General features: G+C 42.4%; 1 protein-coding gene across 1 annotated transcript; it reads right to left on the minus strand.

Moving 5' to 3' along the window:
- Positions 1-2065: 2065 nt before the first annotated feature.
- golph3a (golgi phosphoprotein 3a) lies at positions 2066-15854 on the minus strand. Its single transcript, XM_080738025.1, has 4 exons — positions 15386-15854; positions 4639-4770; positions 3886-4000; positions 2066-3336 (listed from the first exon to the last, which is right to left on the minus strand). The coding sequence occupies exons 1-4, from the start codon at positions 15623-15625 to the stop codon at positions 2912-2914; spliced, it is 912 nt and encodes a 303-aa protein (XP_080594151.1). The 5' UTR covers positions 15626-15854; the 3' UTR covers positions 2066-2911.
- Between the last annotated feature and the right edge of the window lie 4365 nt (positions 15855-20219).

Consider the following 20219-nt stretch of genomic DNA (forward strand, 5'->3'; position numbering starts at 1 on the left):
ATTTACCCATTTAGACCTGAACTCAAATCTGTGTCACTTTAGATTTGAAGCACTTCAACCATAATTTAATGCTTTAACTATTAAAAAAACAGAAGATATACAAGCTCACAGCTAGTATGAATGTTCTCCGGTTTCAGGTCTCTGTGGATGATGCCGTTGTTGTGGAGACACAAAGCATCTGGTAAAATAGAGTTTAGCTATTGGCTAATGCAACGATTAACTTGACCTCACTCTGTCAAATAGCTCTCCACCCTACATCAGTTGCAGTACTATGTAATAAGACTCCTCGGATTGATAAAAGTCCTCCGTTTTGAGAAGACAAGGATGATCTATTTTTTGGAGAATGCGAGCTTTAGATCTGCTATTTCTTTTCTTTTTTTTTATAGCGTGACCATTTCATGCAAGTCTTTGAATATCTTTGACCCTTGACCCAAGTCTATGATCTAAATCCTTCTCCTAAATCAGTTGGTTCTCAAACCTGTTCATGTCAAGGACCCCCAAAATTACATGTATTTGGCCATGGACCCCAATCTCAAAATATGTTGTTCCAGGGACCACAGAAGCAAATATTTGAGTTACAAATGTTCGCTTTTAAAAAATATATATTCAAAGACTTGCAAAAAAACAGGATTTTTCAAAAATAGCAGATCTACCAAGTGCCGTGCTGCGAGCTTGTATATCTGCTATTTTTTTAATAGTTAAAGCATTAAATAATTCTAGGCCTAAATGGGTTGAAGCACAAGGACACTTTGCTAGAGGCGTGGGTAGTGTAGTCTATAACAGTCTATAGGAACAATCATCTTTTTCTTAACCGTAGCAGGAGACTCTGGCAAACGGGCGCGTTTGGGCTTCTCAGGGCTTTATCAGCGTTTTCAGGCCAGAGTAGCCAGATGGAGGAGAGTGTACAGATGGAACCAGATGGACCCGTAAGGGTCCATCTGGTTGCATTTGAACACTCTCAGAGTTGACATTAAAAGGCTTGAGAATCACTGTGCCCACACTAAATGGAACAGAGACGTCCTTAGTATCATTGGCAATGGCAACACATGTGAAAAGTAAGGAAGGGGCCCACTTTCTTTACAACATTGCTGCTGTGCACAGAGCTTACTGGTGTAGTTAAATCATCATAACAATTAACTAACACAACCCAGATCTCTAGCAAAGGTTCTTTCTGCCATAAGTATCAAACTTAGACATGGGGATGGACAAAGCTAAGGCTAACTGATACTTCATCATATGACATACACGACACCAACAGTGTCAATTACCCTTAGGGCGCACTTTTCCGCTACATTGTTGAAATCCACTCCGACATTGCCATTTAAAAGACTATAAAGGTCCCCCATTACAACCTGGGAAACCTAGGCTTCCATTATATTTCCACTGTGTTTTCTGTACTCACATATCCAAAACCACCGGCCTGGTCTTGCTTTGTAACCCAGACATAAGAGGCACGGATATGAAAATGCCATGAGGCCAGTTTTCAACAAGCCCAAACAACCACGGTAAGAGCAGCGTTTCATAAACAAGGAGAGCGAATCTCAAAAAAAGGAAACCCTCCAAGCATGTTCGTTCGGCGGAAGAAATCTGTGTTGAGACTCGCCAGAAGAACATTGCTAGTATTCCATTCCTACATGGTTAATTATCTATGCCCCGTACGTACGTCAAGGATCTGTAAGGGCATGACCTAGTTCAGCTCCGCGCGTCGTCTCGCTGGGCCGATCTGCAAGCTCACGGCGCACGCATCACGCCGCGACGCGTTGTCAGCTTGCAGATCGCCTATTTTTCGGGGCGCCGGACATCTGCACGCCACAGAGTATAAATCAACCTTTACCTGGACACCAAGTTGCTGATTAATATATCTTGAAGTGAGTTAGAGCTAGTTACCTTGAGTACAGATAGCATACATACGTTGAAGAAACATTAGATGTGACAAAAGAAAGGAAAAGAAAAAAAGTAAGACAACGAATCGACATCTCAAATTCAGCGTGTCCGATATCCAAACCATTGCCCCCACCCCTCCCCCCCACCCACTTGATTCAAAAGTTTGAAGAGAAGTCCTGGTCATTTTTCCTTAGAGCAAAAAGAAAGTGAAAGCGCAGAAGGGAAAAACACATGGAGAAATGAGATTTATCTACAAGGAGGAGGAGAAAAAAAAGAAGAGGAAAAAAGAAAAGAGAAAAACGAAAGTGGGGTGTTATAAGGAGTCAGCCCATTCCAAAAAGCTGAGGCAAGGGGGGTAAACTCAAGTTATTCAAGTCACTACCCTTAGGGCCAGCACTCTCCAATATGCTGTCATACCCACCCCTGCCACCAGGAGTCGCCAATAATAGGCTCTGTGCGCGACTGTAGCCCCCGGGCCTCCATAGGTGGCATAACCCGTTTCACTGTTCCTGTTCAATTGACCACAGCTTCATTTGATTGGCTTAGCAGCACTTATTTGTAGCCTGGAACCAGACCAATCCACCTTGGCGGATATGGGTCTGACCCCGCTCAATTGTGAATTTATTTGCTCACCCTAAAGAGTTGGGTGACCAATCAGGGCCCAGCATTGGTCTGTTCTAGCCAATTGTGTCCAGAGCCATTTTTTTAACCCACCCATTGGAAATGAAAAAATTCTGCTCGCGAGTCCAGACCAATATCCGACACGCAGTGAGGAATTAGTATATGAGCAACGCCAGGCTACAATATTTGCAGCCGAGCCAATCAAACTCGAAGCTACGGGAGAGACTCAACTGAACACCCAGGAACAGGTAATGGGTATATCGCCACCTTCTGGAAAAGAAAAAAAAAAGAAAACCCGGGACTCCCAGGTTTCTGCTCAGAGCCCAGATCCGAACCCCAGACAGTTTTGTTTCACCGTCAAAAACACCGATGTCCGCGGAGGAGGAGGAGGAGAGGAGTAAGGTCTTCATTTGGTGAAGGCGGCCACCACGGCCCAGAGCAGCTCGTTGGTGTTGGCCTTGGTGCTCTCGCCCTCGGGCTCCAGGTCCAGCAGTGTGCGCACGCGCTTCATGGCCAGGTCGTACTGCTCGTCCAGGAGCGGCGCGAAGGCGTTCTCCAGCACGTCGGAGCTGTGGGCCAGGAAGATGAGCGCCAGCAGCCTCTTGTCCATGCGGTGCGGGTCGTTGACCCAGCGGTCCAGCACCGCCTCCTGCACCTTCTTGATGAGCCGCTGCTTGATGTTGTTGTTGGTGAGCGGGTGCGTGGTCATGTCGAACAGCAGGAAGTTCTGCTTCTCCGTGGTCAGCACGCCCTTCTCCACCAGGTTCTTGGCCAGCCGCTCGCGCACGTTCCTCAGCTGGTAGTGCAGCTTCAGCGGGTTCCAGGTCTCCCCTGCATGGGGGGGGAGACGGCAGGCAAAAGGGGCAGAGGTAGTTATATACAGGGTTCCCACCCATTTTTACCAATTAATTTCCAAAACTTTTCCAGAATATTTAACCCAATTAAGTTCACAATACATTGCGTTGTGAGCTTGTAGATATGCTTTTTTCAACAAAGCAATTTGGTGTGGAGGTAAAAGAGGGTTTACGGTTATGTTCGCTGAATGTTGGGCAAAGAATATGGACGTGTGATTAAAGGTGGTGTCACTGATCTTTTATTTGTTAAAATAAGTGCTAAATAGGCAGTGGTGTGTGCTACTTAGTGTGACCTGCAGACATTTTTCGTAGCCAAGCGTAGCCATAAAAAAAATAAAAAAATAAACGTCTGAGAAAGGGTATCTGGTCTGGAGCAGCAAGAGAGTGGAATTCATGGAGACCTCCGTTACTGAACAAACACTCTACCACAACGATTACTAATTTATCACAGTAAATGTAATAAAAAAAAACTAAAAACTAAACATATCAGTTCCACTAACTTTAAGTGTAAAAGTCTTGCACTCACCACTGAGCAGCTCTATCCAGCTCTGCACCGTCTCAGGGGGCTGGGTCTCCTTGATGTGTTTCAGAGCCTCGTCCAGGAGCACATCCCCCGTGGGAGCGTCCGACTTGCAGATCACCTGCAGACAGCAAGGCACACGCTGAAACTACAGCTAGGGCTGGCACCATTAGGACATTTTACATGACGATTAATTGTCACTCAAATAATTGTGATTAACGATTTAATTGTGTTTCTGTCGTTGACAATTACATTTCTGTTTGGCTTGTAGGGTTTCAAGTTGCACATGGCAGATATGACACATAACCTAAATATACAAAGAAATGACTGACATATTTGACAACTTTATACTTCTGAAACCAAATGTTATCATGCCTCATTCCTACAATTCCAAGTGTTTGTTAGGGTTGGGGGGGTCCCAAGTTCAATATGATTATTTTCAGGGGTCACGGCCTGAAAAGGTTGAGAAACACTTAACTAGAGCAGTGATGCTCACTTTTTTCGTTTCAAAGACCCTCAGTTTGATATCAGGCCGCCTATTTGATACCCCACACACACAGGGGCCATTCCCCTTATAACACACACATGCCGGTAACACACACACACACACACACACACACACACACACACACACACACACACACACACACACACACACACACACACACACACACAGTGTATAGTATGTAACTTTCTCACACACCCCCCTACAAACCCATTAATTCCCTAGAGATGCACGTAGGCACGCACTGTACGTACCTTTCTGGCGAGCAGGCTTTTCCTCCTCATGCCACAGGCCTCCAGGTGCAGACGTCCTCTAAGGGCCAGCTCTATGAGCATGCAGCCACGCAGACCCGAAGAAATGCAGTCGTTCCAGAAAGACGTGTAGCCCTACCAGTTAAAAAAAACACACACAGAAGAGACACGTGTTTGTCCACAGGGCAGCTCGATTTCACTATGCAGTCAAGCCAGATTAACACTACTGTACGTAATTTGTCTAAACAGGTGTTGGTGTCTGGTAATTATCATCTTTAGCTTCCTCGTTTCATCCTGGGAATGTAAAATAATAACAGATTAACATTCCATGAAAATGCCAGATGCAAAAGCTCACGATGCGTTGCTTGGCACACATGTTGTGGGCTTGTGCATCTGCTGTTTGCACGTTTTCATGAAAACAAAAAAAACACACACACACACACACACACACACACACACACACACACACACACACACACACACACACACACACACACACACACACACACACACACACACACACACACACACACACACACACACACACACACACACACACACACACACACACACACACACACACACTTTCAAGATATTTTTTATACAAAAAAAAAACAATACGATATATACATTTTAAAACAAATCTAAGAAATTCCATAAATAAAATAATACTTAAGAAGTAGTACAGTAGTACATTTTGATATCAATACTTTTGTACTTTTACTCAAGTAAATGTTTAATTCCAGATGTTTACTTGTAACGGATCGTATTTCTACATAGAATATAGAATATGGTCCCGCGCCTTCGGGACTGTTTTTGTCGCGTACATTTGCACATACGTGAGATTTATCTCTGCATTTTACCCATCCTATAACAACTAGGAGCAGTGAGCAGCCATATTCGGCGCTCAGGGAGCAATTTTGGGTTAAGGTCTTGCTCAGGGACACATTGACACATTGCTGCCTGACCGGGAATCGAACCAGGGACAACCAGGGGAACTGGTTCCCCAGGCAGGCTCCCTAACCACTCAGCTATGGTCACATTGCAGTATTGATACTTTTACTTAACCCATTTAGGCCTAGAATTATTGAATGCTTTAACCAGTGAAAAATAGCAGATATACAAGCTCTGTGAGCGTGTAGATCTGCTATTTTTTTTAAAAGTCGTGAAAATGTGTGCAAATCTTTGAATATAATGTATTTTCAAAGCGAACGTTTGTAACTCAAATTTTGCCTCTGGGTGGTCCCTGGAACTAGATATTTTGAGATGCGGGTCCGTGGCCAAATAAATATCATTTTGGGGGTCTTTCACATGAAAAAGTTTGAGAACCACTGACATAGTAGTCTCTCAAGAACAGACTAACTGAGCTCCAGTTAAGTGAAAGGGACCATTTCTTTGACGATGGCTGGCCAGATTGCTGACATAGAAACATAGGGTTTTTCAAAAAATCTTAGAGGGATTCAAAAGACACTTATAGAATCGGGTTAAAATTCTAATTTTCAAGATTCTTCAAAAATAGCAGATCTACAAGCTTGCAGTGCTGCACTCGGTGTCGCGCTGTGAGCTTGTAGATCTGCTATTTTTCAATAGCTAAAGTATAAAATAATGATACACAATAATGTGTACCCGAGTATAAAAGGTGAGTACTTTTTTACACACCACTGAGACACATGCTCCTGCCCTGTGGGCCACAAGACTCAGCCAGGCTCCGTCTATGAGTGTAGGTGTGTGTGGGTGTAACTAAATGCTAGGCTGGTGCGCCTATGAAAAGGCTAAACGCACCAGGGCAACCCACTTAAACACTCTGGGGAAGTTAAAGCAGTCTGGTTTGACAGCTTTTTATTATTATGAGCACATGGATGAATCATCTCCCTAGGCTTTGTTTGTGAACGGCACCTGCCATTCAATAGGCGTGGGTCAGAATAATACAATAATCTATTTGAAAATTGTTAGACATAGAAATATAGTAATACAATTTCATTTTGGACACACACATCCCTAACATTTAACCTTGACTCTTGAGCTTGTAAAAAGCAGAAAGATAAATGTGCAAAATTAAATATTGTAAATGTTAACATTTTAACACACTTGGTCCCAAACTAATTTTCTTTTTTGCACTCCCTACTTCCGGTTTCGGCATGATCACGATCGCGAAATGCATGTTTGACTCCCAGAACAACTCCATCTTTAAAACATGGCAGCCATGTTTGTTTACATTTGAAGAAAACACTATAGCCTCTATCTCCTGAATGCCTGCATGTGGTGCATGACCCGTGGCGTGCACCATTGTGCAAATTAAAAGGTCCATTTTAATCCTGGCAACAAACGTGTTAAGTTGGGGTCACAAATTTCCTCCAACCAACTTTTTAAGTTTTCACTAGTAGCCATTAAAAAAAACAAAATCATCCTTAACGATCTTCTACCACTTATTCAGAGCCTAGAGCCTTAACCAGTGATCTCTAGACTCCTCTAGACATTGTCAGTGGAATTGCGTTGCCAGGGAACAGCTTGGGTTCTGTCTATTTCCCGTCTGCTACTCATAATCACAGACAATGCCAACAGGAAATAAACCTGGACGGGACCGATTTAGAACGTCTATGTTTTCAAGTGAGAAAAACATCAATGATGTATTTATTTTTAAGTCATGGTTAGTGTTTTGTACCATGTACAACAAGACAATTTAACAGACATTAGAACTGTATATTCCCACATCTAAATATAATGCATAAAGGTACATAAAGACCAATATTAAAGGCATAGATCATAAGATCTGATATTAAGCCTACAACTTTCGGTTAATACCATATATTGTCACATTCATTTACGAGGTTTGAACGTTTGAGTGACCACTAACAGCTAACTAAGTATGGTTGCACCGTGTTTTACTAACAAGTTTACAAACACTATGCGTAACATTATTTAATTATTTGTAACTAGTCCTGTGCATAGGGGTGTGCACAGTATCTGAGGGATTGAATGTAGGAGTCTCAGAAGTAATGTTGGAGTGCCCGTTGGGCAGATCTTTATGCCCATATATGGTATTCCATGTTGGAGTGCCCGTGGGGCAGATCTTTATTCCCATACATGGTGTTCCATGTCCAGGCCAGTCAGTGATCAGTACTATGACGTCAGAGTATGACGTGATGTCAGAATGCAGACAGACGGTTAGCATGGTGGTGAAACTGTGTAGTATAAGTGATGTGAGCATGCAGATGGACAGACATTCGCTAAATTAATAGTTATAGATATGAAAGAAAATTTTAAACTGGATCAAACTGTCGACAGAGTCTGTCTGGACAAAATTAAACTGTGAACTCTTTACAGCAGTGTTTCTCAACCACTGTGCCTGGGGACATTTGGTGTCCCCCTGAGAAGGGTCAAGTGTGCCCCGTGAAACTGCTTGAAAGCCAGTATTGTAGTTATCATTTTAAAAATGAGTGAAAACAGCCGATCTACAAGCTTGTAGATCTGCTGTTTTCACTACTACGACAGCCTTGTATGATGAAGCAGGGCTTTACTTTGCAAAGAAACGTACAAATTTGAAACTTGGAGATACAAGGTTTCTTCCCGACAGTGACGATATTTACACCCCCGTATTATGTTGGTGTGCCCATGGATTCTTGGGACATGAAAAGTGTCCCATGCAGAAAAAAAGGTTGAGAAACACTGCTTTATGCTTTACAGCAACTATTATAACAAAATCCTGGCTTATTGTGAATGGCACTATTGTCCTCAACTTCTTTTAAGTACTTACTTACTTCTTTGTAAGTCTCAACCAAAATCATCAACTTTGGTAAATGTACCACGATCTATTGCATGAAACAAAGACAAGAAGAGTAGAGCCCACGTCTAAAACTGTGTCACTTAACACAGACACCTGTCCTGCACGGATTTTATTCACGGAAAAAAACACAACCAACAAAAGAAGGTTGGTGTGTCAGCCTAATAGACTTGTAGTTGTGGGAGCAGTTTGTCTACTTATCTCTCACCTATATCTCATTCAAGGCTATCGCCTTTCTGTTCCACATAAAGGAACACACACAGCAATGGTGAAGGGAAAGTCCAGCCCGTCACACTGCCACAACACTACGCCACCTACAGGTCACTGATAGCTGCATCCTTTAGTAAACACTATTCATCATATAGACATAAAACTGTTAAACCATTAACAGATACGAGTTGTAATCAATTAACACTACCGGAAAAAACAATTCGTATTATTATTGTTATTGTCTCCACCAGCCGAAGGCATGGGGGAGAGTATGTTTTCCCCTCCGTCCGTCCGTGTGTCCGTCCGTGCGTCCGTCCGCCGATGTTTGCAAAACACATTTCTGTGCACTACTCTTACAGATTTTGTCCAAAAATCCTACAAATCGGTAGGCAGTATCTCGACAGTCATGTGATCGACACGGATCTATCCGAATTTGCATATTCCATCCAGATTGGCTAAAATTGGCTTCCAAAGTTTGTAGGATTAGCCCTATTCACGACCCGCCCACTCAGCATCCCCCGCATGCCACTTAATTTTTTTTAAATCAGCTGCCTCATGGTGGCGCTATAACAGGCCGATTTGTGGTTTTACCTATAACTTCACCGATCAGTTTCAAACTTTGTAAGCGCACTCCCTAGAGGCTAAGGATAAACCTTTGCCCTGCATTTTTCACATCAGCCTTATATATAGCGCCACCTTTGGGCCGACTTATGTAAAACGCATTTTTGGATATTACTCCTTGAGATTTTATCCAAAAATCACGCAAATCGGTACACAGTATCTCTATAGTCATGTGATCAAGTACGATCTGTCTGATATTTCATATTCCATCCTGATTGGCTAATATTAGCTTCCAAAGTTTGCAGGCTCCGTTTTTGAACAAAATGCCTCAAATCATCAACCATGCTTGCGATTACCGTGAAATTTGCCACACATATCATCAACCATGCTTGCGATTACCGTGAAATTTGCCACACATATTCCCACTAGGTCAAGGAACAAATGCTACCTTTTTCACATTGGCTTGTTATAGCGCCACCAGCAGGTAGACTTTAGCAAAACATATTTTTGGAACAATGCTTCAAATCATGCATGCAGCGTCCGATTGCCATGAAAGATCTAAGGTGAAGAACACATGCCACCCTTTTTACATTGGCCTATAATACAGTAGCACCACCAGGACGCACGGCCTGGTGGAGACCTGTGCTCGGAAGAGCACTGCTTCTAGTTATAAACTCAAGCCACTATCTGCAAAACATTGAGTCAAGTGAAATAATTATATGTTACACTTTGTGTTGCAAATACTTAGCTTTGGTTTCAAAATAAATGTAAAACTAATGCAATGTAACTATTGTTGATGCTATATATATATATATAATGCAACACAACTACTGTCTATTTTATTTATTCTGTTTAAAGCGCTGCAGTGCAAGGTAGACTACTACATATCATGTGTGAATGCTCTCGTTTATACTGCCATTACTGTACAGTAGACCTGGTTCAGTATAATCACTTATGGCAGGGGTCTTCAATGGGGCGTGCATATTCCGAAGGGGAACTTTAGCCAAAAACAGCCGATCTACAAGCTCTCAACGCCTCGCAGCGCAGCACAAATAGGTTTGGTGTAGAGGTAGAAAGGAGCAGACCAAGTACATAGTGAAAGGTAAAGTTTACAAAATATCGACAATTTAAGTGGTTAAATAAAATAAAATAAAATAGACATTAACATGAATCCAACATAGACAGTCAGATGACAGTGCTGTCAAAAAAGTCTATGAATCTATCTATGAAATCGATGAAAATCTGCAACACACATTTATACAATATGTAGTGGGGGTCCCTGCTTCATTGCTCTCTCAGCTAAGGGGTCCTTGGCAAGATAAAGATAAAGATAAAAGGTATCTTTCTCAACTGAAGTTGATGGTAGCGTCCAGTGTGGACACTACCATCCACTTCAATTGATATATTTTGTATCTGTATCTTGCCCGGTCGGAATGACCCTTTATGCTTAGTTCAAAACCTATTAGGCCTACTATATTCCTCAGGGCTACACCAAACCTAGTTGCCTCAGCAAACTGATCTACAAACTCACAATGCATTACGTAGGGTATTCTGAGCTTGCAGACCTGCCAACCTTGGGAAATGTTTTGGGTAGCACCCTCACTACGCTTTCACAGGACAGTGAAAAATACAGGCGGACCGCGCACCTGCTCATTAACACTGGGACACCGCGCACACACACAGCTTGGTCATTTGTTACTGGCCAGCTATTATAGTACAATTTGAGGAATGCCACAGCCACGCAGATACTTATTCTGTGATGATTTCTTGGTGTGCCTTCTTTTCCTCATTCAGCCCCGTGGCCTGGAGGTTTTGGTGGAACAGTTCTATTATGTTTAGGGTGTGCATGTAATCTGCACCATAGCAATAGGCCACCTCCTACAGTATTACTGTACAACACGGTAACACTTGGACGAGCACTCATTTTCAGTATGGAGATATGCATGGGTATATGACTTGTCCTTTTAATTCTATACCCTCTAATTCACATTCACAACCCTCGTCAATACATAGACATGCACTGAGAACGTCCCATCAATATTGGTGTCAATCAATTGGAGATAATGTCAATATTTACATTTTCTGATACTTTTTCTAATATAACTGATAATTGTAACCATGCTGAATTGAATACGAGTTCAAAACTACAATTAGTCCAAAGAAGAAAATAATATATACGGTATATACTTGTATTCATTTATCCTGTCCTGGAGGGATACTCACTACACTGAAACAGCATATTACAGCTCAATGTGCTCATCTATGACATGTGACCACAAACTTGGGCAAACGTTTCAGCATGATCATTCTGAGCCCCATTGAAAAATGTAATTCAGTTATATTGATCCCACCTCAGTAATCCAGGGAAGGTGCCTTTCAAGACTAAACAGTAATATTGCTGTCGCTCACAACGCGTTGCATTGCAATAGCCTGTTCTAAAAATGAAACCAATGAAATTTCTTAAGAGCTTGTGACTAGGGTTGGGATCCAGAACCAGACCAGGTTTTATCACACTGTCAGAGTGGACTTCACCTCTGCTACAGATTTACAATACCGGTGGTTCTCAAACTTTTTCATTTCAAGGACCACCATAACTCACTTATGTACAAAAGGAACCAAATCCATTTGGGACCCTTTCCTTTCCCTATGCAAACTTCAAATAGTTTTCAATCAATCAAAGCTAATTTCTGTTAGCTCTGCAAGAGACTAGCCGTCTATGACAGGGTCTGTGTGTGTCCACTCCAGACCCAATCTAGCAAACCACTTGACCATTCAGCACCAAACCTTGTATGCTGACTGCCAGTAGGCCATGATAGAAGTACCTCCACTAACTTCCATGTCCATGTCTAAATCTGGAGTCATGTGTCACAGATATGTCATAGACCAGTAGTTCTCAAAGGTAGTGTCTGGGGACATGCAAGGGTCCTTGAGGGGGTTCCAGGGGGTCCCCACCCAAATGAATGTGAAGAAAATGTGGAATATTTCCCTGGCACAAAATATTTTCAGATGGAGTCTGCGACTCTGCGGCCAAATACATATTATTTAATTTGGGAGTCCTAGACATGAAAATGTTTGAGAACCAATCTGTCATGTGAGACTGACACAAGACTGAGATCCATATCACTTTCACTATGGAGAGTCACTAATCGGTTGTTCTTTGCACAACCCATCAAGTTATTTAAATCATATAGTTTGCACTTTATTGCTTATTTTCCAATTAGCAGCCTTGTATAATACGTTAACGTTATAACTGTTATCACCTTGTATGTTGTATCACAACTAGTTTGTATTATACAGTATAAGAACACAAACCATGTTTTAACCTTACATTTCTGCTGCACCTCATGTCTTACCTCACACACATGGCTACTGTTTTGGCGGTGTGAATGCCTAGCTTTGGTTTACCTTGTTCTATCCTGTGCTTTTCAACTTGCTCTTTCCTCCATCGACATCCTTCCTCCCGGTTCTCAAAACTACCTGTAAACCTGTGATGTTACCATAAAAGCTGATTCAACTGTGCAGTATGTACCAACAAGCAACACACATAAAATACAGTACAGGGCTTGACATAAGCTTTTTGAGGTACATTTCCCATTCACTTGTCTGGGCAAAAAAGTCACTTGTCCGGACAAAACTTAAAAATTTCACAGTAATTTATTTTTAAATGCATGCATAGGAGTCAGATTAGATATTGAAATAGAATAAATAACAAAAGGACTGCAACGACCCCCCTTGCTCCCTCCACTCCATAGTATGGTCAGTAATAGTCTGTATACAGCACAAAGCTGCAAGGAGCGTCACAGAAAAAGTGAAACCAAGAGCCACTTGTCCAATTACGGAAAGTACATTTTTAATGAGCTTGTCCGCAAGTATTTATTACTTGTCCCGGACAAGCCTTAATTGTCAAGCACTGCAGTACAATACTTTATGTTGGTCGTTGCTTAGCACAGCATGGAGTCTTGGCCATCACCAAAGTTTTACAGGAAATAGTTGTGAGTCACAAATAAAAACCTCTCTCGAAGAATGTAAATAAAACTTTGACCCTCCCCACACCCTCTCTCCACTCCAGAACATAAAGCCCTTTTACAGTGTTTAACATTCATCGTTACCACTGGGCAGGGGTGTCGCACCAAATTCTGGGCCCTGGGTACAAGGATTCACTGCGGGGCCCCTGTGCTTTAACTATTGAAAAATAGCAGATATACAAGCTCACAGTGCGGCATCGAGTGCCGCGCTGCGAGCTTGTAGATCTGCTATTTTTGAAAAATCATGAAAATCTTTGAATATTTCAAATCCTTCTGAGGTTTTTTGAAAAACCTATGTTTCTATGTCAGTGGAGCTCAAACCTTTTCATGTGAAGGACCCCCAAAATGGTATGTATTTGGCCACAGAACCCCATCTCAAAATATTGAGTTCCAGCAAAATTTGAGTTACAAATGTTCGCTTAAAAAAATACATATATTCAAAGATTTGCACACATTTTCACGACTTTTAAAAAATAGCAGATCTACAAGCTTGCAGCGCGGCACTCGGTGCCGCGGTGTGAGCTTGTAGATCTGCTATTTTTCAATAGCTAAAGTATAAAATAATTAAGGCCCCTCCACCACCTTGGGCCCTGGTAACTCAGTCCCACTTTCCTACCCCTTGTGACGCCCCTGCCACTGGGACTGTCTGCGCCAAATGTTTATTCTGAGTTCTTGTTTGTTTACAGCGAATAGAACATGAATTGCACCCCCTGGGCTGAACCCAAACTCAATATTGACACACACACAGGACACGACAAGATCATTTAGATATAAGATAATGTCAAGTTTTAGCCCTGGGATCAAGACTATCATAGAGGTGTTTTGCATATATAAGTGAATGTCAGACTGACTCGATAAGAATCTGATTAAAAAGGAGCAGCGTCGCTCTGCAAAACAACATACAGTGGTGGAAAAGTAGGCACTATACTATAGTAAACCATTTTAAGGTGTTTGTATTTTACTTGAATATTTCCAATACTTTTACTTCTACTCCACTACATATCAGAGGCTAATTATTAATTATTAGAGTACTCCACTACAATTCTTTTTTGAACAGTAGAGTACTTTTTAACTTTTGATTATTACAAAACATACATTAACCACTTAAGCCCAATATACATTTCGGTAATTTGAAAATAGCAGATCTAAAAGCTCACAATGCGTCACTGCTATTTTCAAATAATGTTTTAAACATCTGAAAACGTGTGAAATGTGACATTCTGCATAATGAGTACTTTCTACTTTTGTGCTTCAAGTAGCCTACATTTTGATGCCAATACATTTGTTATTTTACTCAATTCAATTTTGAATTCCAGACTTTTACTTGTAATAGAGTATTTCTACATTGCAATATTGGTATTTTTTTAATGTTTTTCCACCACTAGTCATATCAGACAACAGTCATGTGTTAACCATGGCTACACAGATCAACACGCTTGTAGATCTGATAATTTTTAGCCGAGAGGACAAGTCATGGAGGAAGTCAGGTTAAGTTCAGTCTGCAACTTTTTCATCTGGGGCCAACAACAACAACAATACTTTAGCCGAGCCCATGGCTAGGATGCTAACTTGACGTCAATAACAAAACACACTTGACTTCACAACACTTGCTTTGCCCCAAAAGAGCCGATTGGATCTACAAACTATGTAACCAACCGACGATCTGTGGCGGACACATTCCAACAACACGTTAAAAGACAAGACGGACAAAAACAGGGTGTTAGCTAACCCTAACCCTTATTGGATCAAGACTCATAGATGTATTATTTGATCGAATCAGGCTCGAATACATCTATGATAGACTCTTGATCCAAGGCTATGTGTGCAAGTGTGTGATAGCCTCGGATCAAGACAATAACAGAAGCATTTAGTGTGTTGTTGTTGGTGTTGTTATGCTTGGATAGGGACGATCATATATGTATTTGATCGGTAAAATCTCGATATTTCCACGTCCCATTAGTCCGACTAAGATTTAGGGTTAGATTTTTAGGCATATTCACTGAGGTTTGGGTTAGGTTTAGCCAGGCATAGTAGCGTTCACCAAGTTGACAATCACCAAGGTTAGCATTCACCAGCGTCGGCAGGGTTAGCATTCACCAGCGTCGAAATAACGGGACGTCGAACAAACGCTACGTGTGTTTAGTGTGTGTGTTCCACTGCCACTAGCACTGACCTCCCGGTCTTTGAGCCCCAGCAGCAGCACCTCCTCCATCAGGGTGAGCCGGGTCTCCTTGCTGTCCCCCTTGTCGTCGTCGGGTTCCCCGCCGCCGGCCGCGTCGTCCCCGCCGGCCCGCGGCTCGTAGAAGTCCTCGTCGCCGGAGCCCCTGTCCTTGTCTTGGGCGGAGGCGTTACGCGAGGCCTCGGTCCGCCTCTGCACCAGGCCCGAACTCCGCTGTGTCAACGACGAAGACATGATGGTGGCTAATAGAGGCTAGGCTAACCGCTGCTGCTAACAGCTAAAAACCACCAGCAACCTCCCGAACCAACCGACGACCGACGAGGCTTTAATATATAAAAGGCTGATCCGAGCTAGTGGGTTGCTGCGCCGGATCGGTGCTCCAGACCCCCCCGGCCCTGTGGATGACAACGACTACAACATGAGAGGATGATAATAAACACAGCTCTGCTGTCTGTCTGGCTTAATGCTATCTATCCGTGTCCAATATGGCGGTGTGTGTGCGTGTGTGTGTGTGTGATGACGACAGAGGTGGATGTGGCACTGAGGAACTCAACTCACTCACTCACTCTGCACAGCCAGGTGACTGTGCGTGTGTGTGTGTGTGTGTGTGTGTGCGTGCGTGCATGCACGCGCGTATGCATGCACGCGCGCGCGCGCACACACACACACACACACACACACACACACACACACACACACACACACAGACATCATTATTTCAAGTTCAACACATTAAAAAATATAAGGAAACTAACAGGGTGTTGTGTGTTTGTTTTGTGTGTGTGTGTGTGTGTGTGTGTGTGTGTGTGTGTGTGTGTGTGTGTGAGAACGTGGCAGGGGTGATGTGGGAAAAGTTCAACATGTTTATTGGGTTGTGACGTGATCATCCATCATAGGTTCTTCCTTATTGATGGTATTTTTTTTGAGCGGTGGTCACACCGTCTCCTATACGTGGCCGTGTGTGTGGGTATCCGTCCGTCCGGCCGTCCGTGTATGTAGCCTCAAGCATGCAGTACCTTTTCTGACCACACATGTTAAGGGAGGGGCGCTGTTGTTCTCACTCACACACACACACACACACACACACACACACACACACACACACACACACAGGGGGGAAGGGTGGGTCAGCATGTGTGGTCAAGTATTATTATTATTATTAACACGTTGCAAGCCGCGGCAGAACCCTCTGAACAGAGGTAGCGCCGAAGAAATAAGCCATTTATTTACAAACATGTTTTAAAAAAACAAAGCCCACATGATAACAACACGTAATGGAGTGCTCGACACAGCGTACACATTCATCCTGCAGAGGTCGGCGATCTTACTTTGGCGAGGCGGAGGGGAGATCAATTCCATTCGTTTACGTGCGGCGAAGCAGGGAAAGGAGCGATAGAGAAGCGGCGCCCGAACGTGATTGAAACCGCGATCCACGAACAGAGACAAAGACCAGCCATCTTGTTTGAGCTTCTTGTTGATTTTCAACACTGGGGAGAGTAGTGTATGTAGTTATGTAGCAAAAAGAAGTTATTGGAATTTTTCATATAGATTCTTGGAAACCATGTTTTTTCTGTTCTATAGACCCAGTAGGACACAAAAAAAATGGTTTCCATTTTTTCCCCCCGCCCTGGCACTATTTTGGCACCATGGCAACATATGGCAGTGTGAGGCAATATTTTATGTCTGTCTGTATTTCTGTCAACATCATTTCTTCAAATCTGCCTGGCTGATTTTCACCAAATTTGGTGCACAAGTGTATGGTGTGTCCCAGAAGACCCCATAACATTTCCACCATGATCGGCCCATAGGTGGCGCTACAGCAACCAATTAAAAAAGCTAATTCATGGTTACTTACAAACTACTCATCCAATTTTGATCAAATGTGATGTGTTGTTGCATCATGAGCTGAGGCACAACCTCTGAAAATATGACCACAATCCACCTATAGGTGGCGCTACAGCAACAGATTCAATAATCAAACACATTATTTTGAGGATGATTTTCATGAAAGGATAACCAGAACAATTTTCATGTAATTCTGTAATTGCAATTCTTATCACATTATTCCTGTGCAACAACAGTAGGCCTATAGATGCTTTCTTGTTTAGAACCTAACCTAGCTACATCACACTAGTGATGGCCAAGGAACTGGCTTTGATGAATCTCAACGAGGATCACCTGGGCCACAGACAAGCAGACCTTCACTCTGCAGTGCTCTAAACAGAAGTGAATTTCTCTCCAAAAGCTCTGAATATGATTAAGGATTACTGTGATTATGGTAAGCTCACATTTCATATCGCACAAACCATAAATGTAACTTTCACTAGCCCTTAAAAAAAGGAAAGTAAGTGTTTACCCATCTTTTATTTTTTTCACCTACCGACAGGTAAATAATGCACAACAAAAAGGACCTCTGAATGGTCAACATTGTTCAAAGCATGAACCCCACAGCTCAAGGGCAGAAGAGGGAACTGTACCATTGCAACTGGTGTACAGCACACGGTAAGTGTTTGAAAGAAATGTAGCCAAAATATTGTTAAATGTAACTTTAACTAGCCCTTAAAAAAAGAAAAAGAAAAGTAAGTGTTTTCCCATCTTTTATTTTTTAACCTACCGACAGATAAATAATGGCACAACAAATAGGACCTCTAGAGAGAAGGGCAGGTACTGAATGGTCAACATTGTTCAAAGCAAGAACCCCACAGCTCAAGGGCAGAAGAGGAACTCCACCATTGCAACTGGTGTACAGCACACGGTAAGTGTTTGAAAGAAATGTAGCCAAAATATTATTGTCAGTATTGTCAGTTTAATTGCCTTTTATAAATAATCTCTTATGTATTCTGTGTCTTCAGGTAAATCATGGCAGCCAAAGAAGAATCTGAAGTGGGAACGTCAAGTAATTTCCAGCTTTGCATAAAATGCCAAAAAGGACCTTTAAAAGATCTCGTACACCCTGAAAAACAATCATATGATAAATTCTTGGCAGCAGTTAGTAAGAGAGCAGAATTTGGGAACACTGACTTTATTGCACTCAATGAGAGAATCAGAAAATATTCTGCACAAGATTTAAGTGACAACAATGTTATGTGGCACAAAACATGTTACGGCAACACTGTGAGTAAAGAACGCATAGAACGTGATGAACAGCGCCACAAGCGAGCCTGTGAAACATCTGATGTTACTGTCCTTAGTGACCGAAGTAAAGGGCGACCATCTACTTCATCAATGGTAAATAAAACAGAAGAGGTCCCAAAAAAGTACACCCGGTCAAAGAAGACACCTTTTGATAAAAAAGAATGTTTCTTTTGTCAATGCAAAACTATTCATCCTTTGATTGAAGGTCGATCGGAAAATGTTGGGAAGCAAATAAAAGACATAGTACATAATTCAAACAATGAAGAATGGAAGGTTAACTATGCCACTGTCATAGCTGACAACGATGTCCTGGCATGTGATTTCGTTTATCACAAGAATTGCATGACCAAGCAGTGGCAGGCAAGCAGTCAAGCAATGAAGCGGCGAAATGAAGCGGATAAGAAAGTTACATCAAGCAACACGGAAGACGGTGGACCAACAGTTGACCACATAAAAGCTGAGATAGAATTCTTTGCTGAAATACAAGAACGTATTAACAGGGGAGAATGTATTCCAACGAACGAAGCTCTAAACCTTTACCTAGCAAAGATGGCACAGTACAATATCGAGTACAGCTCAAAGTTTACAACTGCTAAGGCTGAATGGAAATGGATTCGGGAGAAAATCCAGGAAAATGTCCCTGCAGTGCAGTTCACAACAGTAGCAAAGAAGCCTGCACTGATACATTCAAAAGCTACACAAGATGCTGCAGTTAATAAGGAAGCAGGAAAGAGCACATATGATGACATGAAGAAGATTTTTGAAACAAGCCTGGCCCTGCGTAAGAAGATCCAAGAGAACAAAAAAAATCCATGGACATTCTCTGGAACACTTGAGAATAGTGAGTGTGACATTGTACCAACGGAGCTCCACAGCACGATCCTTTGGATCATAAAAGGTACTGCTACTGTCAAAACTGAAGCCCATCTGAGAGAATTGAATAAATCTGCATCAATCATATCTCAACAGATTGTTCAAGCCCACAAATCTAATCGTCAATTGTTGCATGACCCAAAGACACCAGATGCAACATTTCGATCGACAATTGAAACTCCTATCACACTCGGCATTTCACTGTATTGTGAACACAAATATAGAAGCCAGAAACTGTCCAATTTACTTTCTCACGCCGGTATAGGAGTTACATACAGACGAGTCAAGCAGTGTGTTGCTCAAATCTCAGAAGGAGTACAGAGGAATATGGAGAGTAATAATGGAAGCTATCTACCACCTGGACTACAAAAGAAGAAGCGGCTGCGTTTCTCCATCGACAACCTGGATGCAAATGTTGATACGTACGATGGAAGAAATTCATTCCATGCAACAGCTATGGCTGTGTATCAACGGGAACCCAGAAGGGAGGAAAATGTGGAAGTAACAGAGTATGCAATCCCCACACAGAGCAAAGGAACAGGGCCATTGGAGGATGTACCCAAGACTGTCATCCCATTGATATCAAGCTGGATAAAAGGGGCTCCTAAGCCTCACAACAGTCCACAATATCCAAACTTTAAATTGGGAATGAATGAGAAGGAGCTCAAAATACCTGCAACTGATGATCTAGCTTGGCTGTTGGTTCGCCATTCCCATCGCACTGATGCCAAACCAACAAATGACCCAGCCGAGTCGCATGATGGCAGTCATCAACAACAGCTTGTGCCTGTCTGGGCGGCATACAATTCACTTCTGTCAG

The sequence above is a fragment of the Nannobrachium achirus genome (assembly GCF_963921795.1).
Source record: "Nannobrachium achirus genome assembly, chromosome: 12".
Taxonomy (NCBI): domain Eukaryota; kingdom Metazoa; phylum Chordata; class Actinopteri; order Myctophiformes; family Myctophidae; genus Nannobrachium; species Nannobrachium achirus.

Coding starts and splice junctions, on each gene's coding strand:
- golph3a (XM_080738025.1), bottom strand. CDS start 15,625: ATGTCTTCGTCGTTGACACAGCGGAGTTCGGGCCTGGTGCAGAGGCGG. Junction 4,771..15,385: donor TGGGGCTCAAAGACCGGGAG/GTCAGTGCTAGT, acceptor TTTAACTGGTAG/GGCTACACGTCTTTCTGGAA. Junction 4,001..4,638: donor AAAGCCTGCTCGCCAGAAAG/GTACGTACAGTG, acceptor TGCTGTCTGCAG/GTGATCTGCAAGTCGGACGC.